The sequence below is a fragment of the Portunus trituberculatus genome, chromosome 38, assembly GCF_017591435.1.
Source record: "Portunus trituberculatus isolate SZX2019 chromosome 38, ASM1759143v1, whole genome shotgun sequence".
Taxonomy (NCBI): domain Eukaryota; kingdom Metazoa; phylum Arthropoda; class Malacostraca; order Decapoda; family Portunidae; genus Portunus; species Portunus trituberculatus.
Window position 1 is genome coordinate 28,096,543 of NC_059292.1, and position 13,420 is coordinate 28,109,962.

The following is a 13,420-nucleotide window of genomic DNA, read 5'->3' on the forward strand; positions in this document are numbered from 1 at the left end:
AGCTTCAGAAACTTATATGGGGGAATTAAAATAGTGAAGACTGTGGCCATTAATCTCCTGACCTCCATAGACCATTCCTAATGTCAATAAAATGGTCTAGTCGTACACAAATCTCAAGATAAAAGTGTCCCAGTACTGAAGGGGTTATTGTCTTCCTTACGTTCATTGGACAAAAGGACTCTTCATCGTATTTCAATTTCCTAAGCACTGCACGCAGGTAGATCAACAAATGAGGCAAGTAACACAGTGAGGCAATTAAATAACTATATAGCACTGTAATATGTCAACACAATAAACAGAGTGACACAAACAATGATGGCAGTAATAATTATGCAGCTAAACATTACAGAATGGCTTGAATAAAAGTAAACCTCTCTCTCTCTCTCTCTCTCTCTCTCTCTCTCTCTCTCTCTCTCTCTCTCTGGTTAGTATTCTCAGACGCTACGGTGCTTCACCTCCACTATTTCAAAAGCCTTTACTTAAATCCAAACGAGATTTTAAGGTGTTTTTATGGTTTCAGAGGCAAAGTGACAAGATTTATACATTATTAACTGAAGAAACACTTTTGAAAATCCGGCCAATCATCTCTGAGGCCTTGGAAAATAATCGTGGTGAAAGAGCAAAGCGTTCTCTCTCTCTCTCTCTCTCTCTCTCTCTCTCTCTCTCTCTCTCTCAAACACGTACTCTTAATCACTACTGGCCTCCAACCCCAACTATCTTCCCAGACCATCCCCTTCGTCCCCCACCATCCCACTGTGAAGAAAGACCACCACAACAACGACTCCCGAACATGTTGTGGGTTGGCTGTGTTGCAGTGGCCAGCAGTTACAAGAGAAGGGGAAGTCAGACGAGGGAAGGTAGAGTGAAGTGGAAGAAACAGAGATGAAGAGCAGGAAGAGACGGGGATGGGTGATTATAGAATGTAATTGGTGGGGGAGATTGAGGTGAAGTTACAGGCAGGTGGTGGTGAAGGGAAGGAGGGGCGTGGTATGGAAATTGTACTATAGTGGTGGGGGTGGTGGGTGGTGGCCGGAATATAAGAGGAAAAGAGAGGGTCGTAACTGAAGGTGAAAAGTGGAGCGTGAGAGAGAGAGAGAGAGAGAGAGAGAGAGAGAGAGAGAGAGAGAGAGAGAGAGAGAGAGAGAGAGAGAGAGAGAGAGAGAGATAGTGGTAGACATCTTCCGCTAACCACAACAAAAGCACTGCTGTTTACAGTGATACACACACACACACACACACACACACACACACACACACACACAGTTTCAATACGTACCATTCTTGCCTTTGAAGTTTAGATTCCTCGCTCTTTGAACTGCAATGAAAGAAAAATACAATATTAACTTTCAGACACAAATACAGTGGGTGAATGTAGACACGCTGAGGGTAAAACAATACAAACCATGCAAGTGATACTATAAAGGCTGAGGAAATTAAAACAGACACATTAACCCCTTCAGTACTGGGACACATTTTTACCTTAAGATTTGTGTATGATTAAACCATTTTATCGACATTAGGAAGAGTCTATGAAGGTCACAAGATTAATGGCCACAGTCTTCTCTATTCTAATCCTCACATAAGTTTCTAAAGCTGTATAAAATCACCAAATAATAAGCAGAATGAATATGAAAACGCGTCATGGTACTGAAGGGGTTAAAGATATACTTGATTAGGTTTTGACATGAAATACAACAGGAACAATGATGAGGAAAAATAACGATGTGGATAACGAAGCATTTAATGTGTGTTACAGATACGGTGAAAGGCAACAATGCATTCGTTCTTACAATGACTTCCAAGTAAGTATTAACCCCTGAGTACCGTGACGCGCTTCCACATTCATTCTACTTACTATTTGGTGATTTTATACAGCTTCAGAAACTTTTGTAGGGAATTAAAATAGTGAAGACTGTGGCCATTAGGTCATTCCTAATGTCAATAAACTGGTCTAATCGTAACATATCTCAAGGTTGAAATGTGTTCCAATATTGAACGGGTTAATGCTGAACAAACTGCTGAATAAATGACAACCAAATACTATAATTAATAGAATGGAAATGCTGCTGCTGCTGATGATGATGATGATAAAGATAATTGTCAAGGAGGTATGGACTATCTAAGTATCTTCCTGCAACATCTTTCCACAGCCAAAAAAAAGTAGCGAAGCAACACGTTATCTTTGTGCGCTTGGTCATGAATTGTCTTTAGGCACCAATCATTGAACAGTCAGCATGGTGTCATTAGCTGTGGTATGTAAGGATGACAGTGGTGGCAACAAGAAATTTCAATCTTCTACTTTCCTTCATGTTTCTCGCCTGTCTTCTGCCAGACCTCTTTTTCTTCACCACCTAACTAGAAATAAATAAATAAACACAAATAAAATAAATAAAACAAGAGCACCGATCGACTCCAGCCTTGCCACTGCAGGCTAGAATTCTCAGACTCTTCTGTGCTTCATTTCCAATATTTCAAAAGGCTTTATTTGAATTTACACGAGTTTTTAAGGTTCTACAGATAGATTTTTACACTATTAACTGGAGAAACACTCTTGAAAACCCCGCTAATCATCTTTGTGGCCTTGGGAAATGGTCGTGGTGAGAGAGCGAAGCGTTTCTGAATATTGACCAAAACGCGTCAAATGGCAACGCAACACCAAAGGATGCCGGGAAGTGTGTCCGCGTCACACATTAAATTAACCTTTCTAACAAGAATTTGAGCCTAACCTGAACCGCCCCTGCCTGACCTGGAAGAACTGGAATCTTACCTGACCTGCCTTAACCCTAATTGACTTACGAGTAGCTACAGAATAATAATAATAATAATAATAACAATAATAATAATAATAATAATAATAATAATAATAATGATAATACCACCACCACCACCACCACTACCATCACCATCACCACTACCACTACAACTACTACTAAAAATTATAATAAATAAACAATACAAAACCAAGGATCACATTTCATTATAATTCTAGATAACACTGCAACTCGACTTTCCGATTTCAACTCTCTCTCTCTCTCTCTCTCTCTCTCTCTCTCTCTCTCTCTCTCTCTCTCTCTCTCTCTACCCTGCGTCCTGGTAGATGTGTGATGAGAACCTGTATGATAGTCCCGTGAGGTGGAGGGAGAGAGGAGGGAACAAGGGAGGGAATGGGGGGAAGGAGTGGAGGGAAGGAGGGAGGAAAGGGAAGAGGGAAAAGGCTAAAGGGGAAAGGGTTATAAGGAAGGACAGTTGAAGGAAGGAAAGAGGGAAGATTGAAAGAGTTGAGAAGCATAGCGTAGTGAATGGTGAAGTGGAAGGAAGATTGAGAGTTGAGAAGCGCAGGGGAGTGAATGGGGAAGTGTGTTAGAGTGAGGGAGAAAGGGAAGAAAGATGGATTACGGGGGAAGGTATAGAGAACGTGAAGAGAATTGTGTATGGATGAGAAAGGGATAAATGAAGGATGATAAGTACAGCAAACTGAGATGCAAAAGAAACATAGAGGAAAAACATGGAAAGATTAAGGAAAAAATGACGTAGGAGAGACAAAAATGAGTTGAGAGAGAGAGAGAGAGAGAGAGAGAGAGAGAGAGAGAGAGAGAGAGAGAGAGTTTTATATGGTTCACCACAAAATGGAAGAAAATCATGCTGTCACTATCTCACACACACACACACACACACACACACACACACACACACACACAAGTCCTCCTTCCTTGCACACTTTCGCCTGCTAACCTTGACAGGTCGTGGAGGAGGAGGAGGAGGAGGAGGAGGAGGAGGAGGAGGAGGAGGAGGAGGAGGAGGAGGAGGAGGAGGAGGTAGCAAACTCCACCTACTCCCCACCCCCACCTTTAACAGTATTTCCACCCACACCCACCCTCCCACACACCACACACGGACAGACAACCCACATCCTTCTCGTTTCCCTGTGGTCATCTCTATACTTTCTCCTTTCCTTATCCATTTTCCTTCCATTGATTTCCTTACCACTTTTCTTTTTTCTTTCCCCCGTCTCATTCCCTTCATGTTCCTTTACTCCTCCTCCTCCTCCTCCTCTTCCTTTATTCAATCGTGTCTTATTTTCCTTTCCAATTTTCTTTTTATCTTTCTAAAATCATCACCACCTAGTATGTCTCCTATTTTCATCCCAACAAATCCAAGTCTCTCTCTCTCTCTCTCTCTCTCTCTCTCTCTCTCTCTCTCTCTCTCTCTACGTAAATATGCATCCTTCCATTCAATCATTTCCCTTCATACTTCCTCCTTTTCTTCTCTCCATTCCTTCCTCCACCACATTTCAGATGCAGGAAGCCACTGTAGTACACTAGAGAGAAAGTAGGAGGAGGAGGAGGAGGAGGAGGAGGAGGAGGAGGAGGAGGAGGAGGAGAAGTAAAAGGCTTGGGGAGAGAGAGAGAGAGAGAGAGAGAGAGAGAGAGAGAGAGAGAGAGAGAGAGAGAGAGAGAGAGATCGTCCGGACAACATACTAACCACTCGTACAGCACACATAAGAAAGAGTTGGGTCATGATACATAGTCAGTCAAGAGGAGGAGTATGTAGTAGCGTACACCTAGTCAGCTGGAGCAGGAGCAGGAGCAGGAGCAGGATCAGTTTCACTTTACTATTCACGCCCACTAAAGTGTTACATGAGCCAGTTGTTTTTTTAGTTTTTTTTTTTTTTTTTTGTTCCGGCGGTGGTCGAAAGTCTACACAGAGCGAGTCTAGTACATATGTAACCTCCACTCTCATAAACAAGATCGGTGAATGACCCGCACAACAACAGCAAATAGAGAAGCCCCTCGGAATCAAGGTGAGGGACGTGACCGCACCACTAACATCCACGAGAGGTAAAGCTAAGCCACCGCCACACGCCTTCAGTACTGGAACGCATTTTTTTTACCATGAGTTTTGGGTATGACTGGACGATTCTATTTAGATTAGGAAAGGTCTATGGAGGTCAGAAGATTAATGGCCAGTCTTCACTATTCTAATCCCTACTTAAATACCTAAAGTTGTATAAAATCACCAAATAGTAAGCGGAATAAACATGAAAACGCGTCATGGTACTGAAGGGGTCAAGACTCATTCGTATGCAGAGTAGTAGTGCGGCCTGTGTTCGTAAATGTTTTGAGCTTCCAGGAAAAAAAGAAAAACTTTTTGCTTTCTAAGGGTGTGGTTCTCCCCTGTTCATGATAGAAAAATAATAATACTGCTGTTAAACTATCACTTATATCAAAGTACCTACGCTTCAAGTTTTTATAAAGACTGTTTTCAATGATGTTAGATTATCACTTGAATTATAAAATGCTTCGAGCTTTCAAATACAATGTTTTCAAGTATTTCTCCATCCGTTATTAATGTGACTGTTTTTTGTTAAATTGTCACCAATATTATGAAACGTTTTGAGATTTCCTAAGGCCAGTTATCAAAGTGAAGTTCTTAAGAGTGCTTTTTCTAGTGTTGGTGTAGTATCCTTGTCGATCTATCGTTCACACTATGAAAACACCCTTCAAAACCCTCACTAACATTGCCTACTTACAGCTTGTTAAGTTAGAAACTGCCAAGATAAGACGCCAACACGTTTGACGATGCGGAGTGCACACATGATGGGGTTCGCGCTCACAGCAATAAGCGCAAGGGCCCACGACAGCGCCTCGACGTTGCACAAATGAGTGGAAAGTATGAAGATAGTAGTAATGGAAAGAAAACTAGGAACAATGTACGTACAAATAGCGTAATAATGGAATGAAAATTATGAAAAAAAATACAAAAAAGTGTAACAACAATGAATAAAATGAGAGAGATATACGGAGAAGTATAATCGTGACAGGAACACAGACAAGCTACTGTACAGTACACACAGTAATTATACAGTGTGACGACAAAAACCTGAAAAATAGCGTGACGAAACAGCGTTTGCGGCGAAGCACCACGAGTCGGACCAATGAAATGACAACGAAACATACCGGAACCAGGTGGCCACACCCCAACGATGCCTCCCACTCCCCCAAAGTCCTTCCTTTACCGTTATGCTGAGCCTGTTCCTCCTCCTCCTCCTCCTCCATGCCCGCTCCAGCTCGTGGTGCCCCTCCCCCCCGCCCCACCACCTCTATCCAGCCACAGCCAGCCGACACCCAAGGCTGAAACTGTACTCTCTCTCAGTCTTATCTGGGACAGGCTGGTAAAGCAACTCCCGACGTGTGCATTGCGTTCACCATGGAACAAATAATAACGACACGTGTAGGAGTAGTAGTAGGAGTAGGAGTTGTAGTCGTTGTTGTTATTGTTGGTTGGTTAGTTGGTTGTTCTGCGGCGGGGGTGATACTGTTGTACTATATAAGAGCAATAAGCCAGGCTTTCTTACCCTGTGTGGCGTTGTCTCAGTGATGAGTGGACACCACCAGGTGCACTACTCGACATATGAAGTGTGGACTAATCAATAAATTATTAAGTGTATCAAAATTATTTCAGCCTTACCTCTGTGTCAACTAAATATTTCCTTTCTGTAATAAAACTATATATTTGCTAAACTATCCCTGTCTGAAAACTAAGAATATTAAGATCGTACAAGAAAATAAAGAAAAAGATGAATCGCTCAAAATTCAACCCTTCGATTACATTTTAAAAACCTTGAAGCTCGTCTACTATTACTGCTATATAGAATTAGCTAACCACCCGCCGCCGCCCGGCGCCCAGCTCTTTCAGAAATCCGCCCTCTTGCCTCTTGCTGGAACTGAGCACCACCAAGCGAAGTTACAGCTACAGCCACTGCTGCCTCTTCACGCAGAACTGTCACGATAAGGTCTTCACCTAGAGATCTTACTGCCAGCTGGAATATAACACACACACACACACACACACACACACACACACACACACACACACACACACACACACACATACGCAGGCAAAGAACAACCCTGTTACACCATACATACCATACAAGTATGTGAACACGCAAACAATGCACTGGAATCGAACACACTCTCTCTCTCTCTCTCTCTCTCAGGTGGTGATGATGGCGGCACTTTTCAGTGCGGCAAACAAACAGTCCCGCAGTTTTCCCTTTGCCAGTGTGGTTCACCAATTACCACCACCACAACCACCACTTCCTGTACTTCATTCAACAGCAGCCGCGCTCAAGAAAGAGTGCTATGCGTACTGTACATGTTCCTTGGCCGAGTTTTTCGTGGTAATGCGTCACCGTCATCACCACCACTCCAGTTGTGTGTGTGTTTCACTGTTTGATCTCCTGCAGTCTCTGACGAGACAGCCAGACGTTACCCTACGGAACGAGCTCAGAGCTCATTATTTCCGATCTTCGGATAGGCCTGAGACCAGGCACACACCGCACACCGGGACAACAAGGTCACAACTCTTCGATTTACATCCCGTACGTACTCACTGCTAGGTGAACAGGGGCTACACGTGAAAGGAGACACACCCAAATATCTCCACCCGGCCGAGGAATCGAACCCCGGTCCTCTGGCTTATGAAGCCAGCGCTCTAACCACTGAGCTACCGGGTGTGTGTGTGTGTGTGTGTGTGTAATTCACCTCGGTAGTCTGCTGGTCACCCAGCCAGTCTTCCCCATTACGGAGCGAGCTCAGAGCTCATAGACCAATCTTCGGATAGACTGAGACAACAACACACTCCACACACCGGGAAAGCGAGGCCACAATTCCTCGAGTTACATCCCGTACCTATTTACTGCTAGGTGAACAGGGGCCACACATTAAGATGCTTGCCCATTTGCCTCGCCGCTTCTCGGGACTCGAACTCGGCCCTCTCGATTGTGAGTCGAGCGTGCTAACCACTACACTACGCGGTGTGTGTGTGTGTGTGTGTGTGTGTGTGTGTGTGTAATTCACTGTTTGATCTGCTGCAGTCTCTGACGAGACAGCCAGACGTTACCCTACGGAACGAGCTCAGAGCTCATTGTTTCCGATCTTCGGATAGGCCTGAGACCAGGCACACACCACACACCGGGACAACAAGGTCACAACTCCTCGATTTACATCCCGTACCTACTCACTGCTAGGTGAACAGGGGCTACACGTGAAAGGAAACACACCCAAATATCTCCACCTGGTTGGAATGAACCCCGGTCATCTGGCTTGTGAAACCAGCCAGATGACCGGGGTTCGTGTGTGTGTGTGTGTGTGTGTGTGTGTGTGTGTGTGTGTGTGATTGACTAAAAATACATGACTTCAAAATATGTGTGTGTGTGTGTGTGTGTGTGTGTGTGTGTGTGTGTAAATTATAATGTATAGTACTAATGTCACCCCTCAAGACATGTGAACTACCTACCTATGTTTACCCTCTGAACAGCTAAACAACTCCACAACAACCTTATATAAATTGACCGTTATGCAGTACGTGTATAACACACTTTTTAACCAATAAGTATTCTCACACAAAACAAAAAACGCACAGCATCACCATAGGATCATTTCAGTAATTTCAAAGTACTATGAGGCAAAATCTGCAATAAAAAGAGATTTACGTCTTTGGCCTTCAATTCACGTTGGTGACGGGGAACCAAGGATGTAGAGATGTTACACGCGGCAGGATGGCACCGCGAACAATGCAAGGAAGCGATAGGGTCTTTGTTGTAGGTGCGTCTATTATGAAGGTGGATGGCTGGAGAGAGAGAGAGAGAGAGAGAGAGAGAGAGAGAGAGAGAGAGAGAGAGAGAGAGAGAGAGAGAGAGAGAGAGAGAGAGAGAGAGAGAGAGAGAAAGAAAGGCTGGTTAACCCCTTCCATACTGGGACACATTTTTCCTTTGAGATTTTTGTACGATTAGACCATTTTATTTACATTTGGGAAGGGTCTATGGAGATCAGAGATTTAATGGCCAGTCTTCACTATTTTAATACCCTTTATGAGTTTCTGAACCTGTTAAAAAAAACACCAAGTAGTAAGCAGAATGAATATGGTTACTGTTTGGTGATTTTATACACCTTCAGAAATTCATGTAAGGGAATTAAAATAGTAAGTCAACACTGGCCATTAATATTATGACCTCCATAGACGCTTCCTAATGTCGATAAAATGGTCTAATCGTACACAAATCTCAAGGTAAAAATGTGTCCCAGTATTGAAGAGGTTAATAGCCAGAATCTTCAAATTTAATTCCCACATATAAGTTTCTGACACTGTATAAAACCACCAAATAGTAGGCAGAATAAATATAAAAACGTGCCCTGGTACTGAAGGGGTTAAACTGGCACTGTCTTGAACCACATGAGGTGAGTGTGAGGCACTGAGAGACAATGCAGAAGTCAGGTCAGGTCAGGTGAGGTGTTAAGTCGGGAAGCTTGGCCTTTGTACCGGCGCTTCCCTGATGTTTCTTATCTTTATATTCTGCTCTGTCCATCAAGTTCTTCCTCTGACTTTCTCTCTTCTACATTTCATGCACTATTTCTTTCTTCTCTTTTATCCTTAGATTGCCAAAAGAGTAATTGCCCTATCATATTAAATTTCTTCTTCTATATATGATGTTTGAAAAGATTTAGTTTTCTTATTTCTTCATAGCCTGGACACAACAAAAAAGCTCGACCGTCGCCTCCTCACCATAGCTACTGTTACGGAAGTGTTTCGACAAGTTTGAACAGGGTTAGGGTTAGTTAATGAGCTGTCAACATGGTTTCCGTGCTGACAATGACATTTCAACGCCGGTTATGTTTTGTTTCTTGTGAGAGAAGGAAGGAAGCGTCATGAATGTAATCGTAACGTGCATTGGTAAAGATTTTGGTCTCACAGCGCCACGAAGCATCCAAAGAAGCGATGTTCACCCTACGTAGCCTTCATCTTCTGCAGCAGTGGCAGATCCAGGGGGTGGTGGGCTGAAGGGGGCTTAAACCATCCTTATTTTTTTTTTTTTCTTTTTACCACATAAAAGTCACATTATTACATAAAGAATTGCCCTGCATAAAGGTCAAAAATGCCCTCAAGACTGCTTTGTTTTCAAAAAAATTTATCGAGGGCTTAACAGTGCTCCTATTCCCCCACCTCGAAGTCCCCACCTGATAAGGCTCGCTTCGCTCGCAGCCGCTCGCCACTAATCTTCAGGGGTCCAGGAATTCAGGATAGCCCCCTAAAAACAACTTTTATCCTAGATTCACCACGTTTCTGCAGAGTTCCATGAATGAATAATTGATGAATTATGTCACTATTACTTTTGATGAGAATGCAGAGACGTGCTTTATTTCATACCAGTATAATATACCTAGCCACAATTATTACCATCTGATAAGCTCCGGTACAGCCGCTACTTAGCACACCTGTCAGCCTCAGCCATGCAGCTTCCGTCTGTCAGCCATCATACAACTAAAGTCTCTGTCCACATGCACACTACATCATTATAACACTTCGGAACTTGAATCTGCATCCATGCTAGCATCCATAGTCCCACCCACACATTCTCTCTCTCTTTCTCTCAATATACAGCATCTACACTAACCATTCACATTGTGATAAAAGTAGCAGTATTAACAGCAGTAATAAAAAAAAAATTTTAGGTATGTATAGTAGTAGTAGTAATAGAAACAGCAGCCCGTACTCATATCTTCCTTTCTGTATGATCAAGTAAAATTGTATCAACAAACGGGAAATTGAAGAAATTTAACAACAAACATAAATAAGAAAAGCAGACCCACCACCTGGCTGGCTCAGGTAAGCCCCACCACCACCACCTCACCTGTACTAATTCCCTCCCACCACCCTACAAACACCTGGCTGCCACTCACCTGTGACCTGAACGTGCGTAGGCTGCCACATTTTGCCTCGCACAGAAAAAAAATATGAAGATAAATAAATATATACAAGACACCACTGTAATCACTTCAAAGGTATCCGTCGCATTCAGTCCGACCGCCCTGCACTACTCCACCTCCCGGCGGCTACTGGCAGACTGAGTGTGGTGAGTGTAGTGTAGTGAGTTTGGCTCCCCCAGCTCTATCGTTAAATGCCAAACACCACCACTCACATTATATTCTGCATCCAAACTTTCTCAGGTCATATTTTTCTTCATGCCACACTTCTTTACTTCATTAGCACTGGTCTTCACACTGTCATAAGCATGTTCAATATAGTTTTAATTCATAGTAACTTTGTACGTATGCAATGAATGGGTAGGGTAAAATAGGGAATCACCTGCAAGGCAAATTTTTTTTTTCCTTGTCATTTTTCATAAATACTTTTGATGTTAAGGCTTTTAGAGTAACTTTAGACCTAAGCTGCCATGTAGCCAAAGCTGTGCTTCAACATGGCCTGCTGTCCCTCATGCATTCTGTAGATAATAGAAATATGTTGTATATTAGTATATAAGTACAGGTCGGACATAATAAAGTATCCAGTGTTGAGAGAGAGAGAGAGAGAGAGAGAGAGAGAGAGAGAGAGAGAGAAGATTGATGATTTTATTGTCGTAGTAATATAATGTATATAACAAAGGAGGAGGTCAGGTCATGCCGGCCTTCCACTGATCCTGAGGTACATACATATAAAGGCCAGATATATATATATATATATATATATATATATATATATATATATATATATATATATATACACACACACACACACATATATATATATATATATATATATATATATATATATATATATATATATATATATATATATATATATATATATATATATATATATATATATATATATATGTGTGTGTGTGTGTGTGTGTGTGTGTGTAATTCACTGTTTGATCTGCTGCAGTCTCTGACGAGACAGCCAGACGTTACCCTACGGAACGAGCTCACAGCTCATTGTTTCCGATCTTCGGATAGGCCTGAGATTAGGCACACACCACACACCAGGACAACAAGGTCACAACTCCTCGATTTACATCCCGTACCTACTCACTGCTAGGTGAACAGGGGCTACACGTGAAAGGAGACACACCCAAATATCTCCACCCGGCCGGGGAATCGAACCCCGGTCATCTGGCTTGTGAAGCCAGCGCTCTAATCACTGAGCTACCGGGCCGTGTGTGTGTGTGTGTGTGTGTGTGTGTGTGTGTGTGTGTGTGTGTGTGTGTGTGTGTGTGTGTGTGTGTGTGTGTGTGTGTGTGTGTGTGTGTGTGTGTGTGTGTGTATATATATATATATATATATATATATATATATATATATATATATATATATATATATATATATATATATATATATATGAGAGAAAAGGTAGTAAGGAAACACAGGTTGGGTTAGAATACTCTATTCTCTAACGTTTCAACCTAGAGGCCTTCTTCAGAGAGAATGACAGACATTCTCTGTGAACCTAGTTGTGATCTCGTTGATCGTTTCCCTTTGTGTCCCACAACTCAAGGGGGCAGTCACAGCTTGCCCTCTAAAGACAACTCTCCTTCTTCACACAAAACTACGTGCACATACCACACATACATACACCCTTCACTTAAAATTCAAAATAAAAAAAAATGGCAACTCCAAACCCAGCCTCGGATTCCCCTTCTTGGGAGGGGACCAGAAATGTCCCCAGGTCAGCCTCCTCTTGATAACGACCCAAAATGTTTTGACACCTCCTTCAATTTTTTCTACATAAATTTCTGCAACATTCGCAGTCTTAGATCTAATTTTCATTCTGTGGAACACCACCTCTCCTCTACTAAACTAAATATCATCTTCTTTTCCTCACCGAAACACAGTTGTCTGAAGCAACTGACAGTAACCCCTTCTCTGTTTCCTCCTGCTTTTTCTATTCTAATTTCCGTTCCAAAGCTGGATGTTGCTCTCGTGCCCACGCTCTCGAATCTTCCGAGTTTTCCACTGTCTGGCTTCGACTCAATTGTCATTCTCTAACTAAATTCATCTGTGCTGTCTATCTTTCCCCTAACTCCTCTGACTATAGTAAATTCTTTGACTATTTAACTTCCACAGTGGAGCACATTCTGTCCCTCTACCCTTTCGCTGAGATTTCCATCCTTGGAGATTTCAATGTTCACCACCAGCTTTGGCTTTCCTATCCCTTCACTGACCATCCTGGTGAATTAGCCTTCAACTCTGTTATCCTCCATGATCTGGAGCAACTGGTGCAACATCCTACTCGTATTCCTGAGCGTCTTGGAGACACGCCCAACTTTCTTGATTTCTTCCTCCTCACCTCTAATCCTTATGCTTATGCTGTCACCCTATCATCTCCGCTGGGTTCCTCCGATTAAAATCTCATTTCTGTATCTTGTCCTGTTTTTCCAATCCCTCCTCAGGATTCCCCAAAGTGGAGGTGCCTCTGGTGTTTTGCCTCTGTCAGTTGGGGGGACCTGAGGAGGTATTATGCTGATTTTGTCTGGAATGATCATTGTTTCCGTGTCAGAGAACCATCTCTGTGCTGAACGCATAACAGAGATGATAGTGTCAGGCATGGAGGCCAAAAGAAGAAGAAGAAGAAGAAAAAA

At 42.6% G+C, this 13,420-nt stretch overlaps 1 protein-coding gene and 1 non-coding gene across 4 annotated transcripts in view; both read right to left on the bottom strand.

The window, feature by feature from the left end:
* LOC123514737 (flocculation protein FLO11-like) overlaps positions 1-10,904 on the bottom strand; it is a 47,607-nt gene extending 36,703 nt beyond the window's left edge. For 2 of the 3 annotated variants that reach the window (XM_045272828.1, XM_045272826.1), the window contains exons 1-2: positions 10,743-10,904; positions 1,277-1,315 (exon numbers count right to left, since the gene is read on the bottom strand). In XM_045272828.1, the coding sequence (XP_045128763.1) occupies positions 1,277-1,315; positions 10,743-10,773 (70 nt within the window). In that variant the 5' untranslated portion in view covers positions 10,774-10,904. The remainder of the gene's footprint in view (positions 1-1,276; positions 1,316-10,742) is intronic. The other variant, XM_045272829.1, reaches the window with a different exon arrangement.
* Positions 7,446-7,519, bottom strand: Trnam-cau. Its single transcript has one exon. It is a non-coding gene; the product is annotated as a tRNA-Met (tRNA).
* Positions 10,905-13,420: the final 2,516 nt, after the last annotated feature.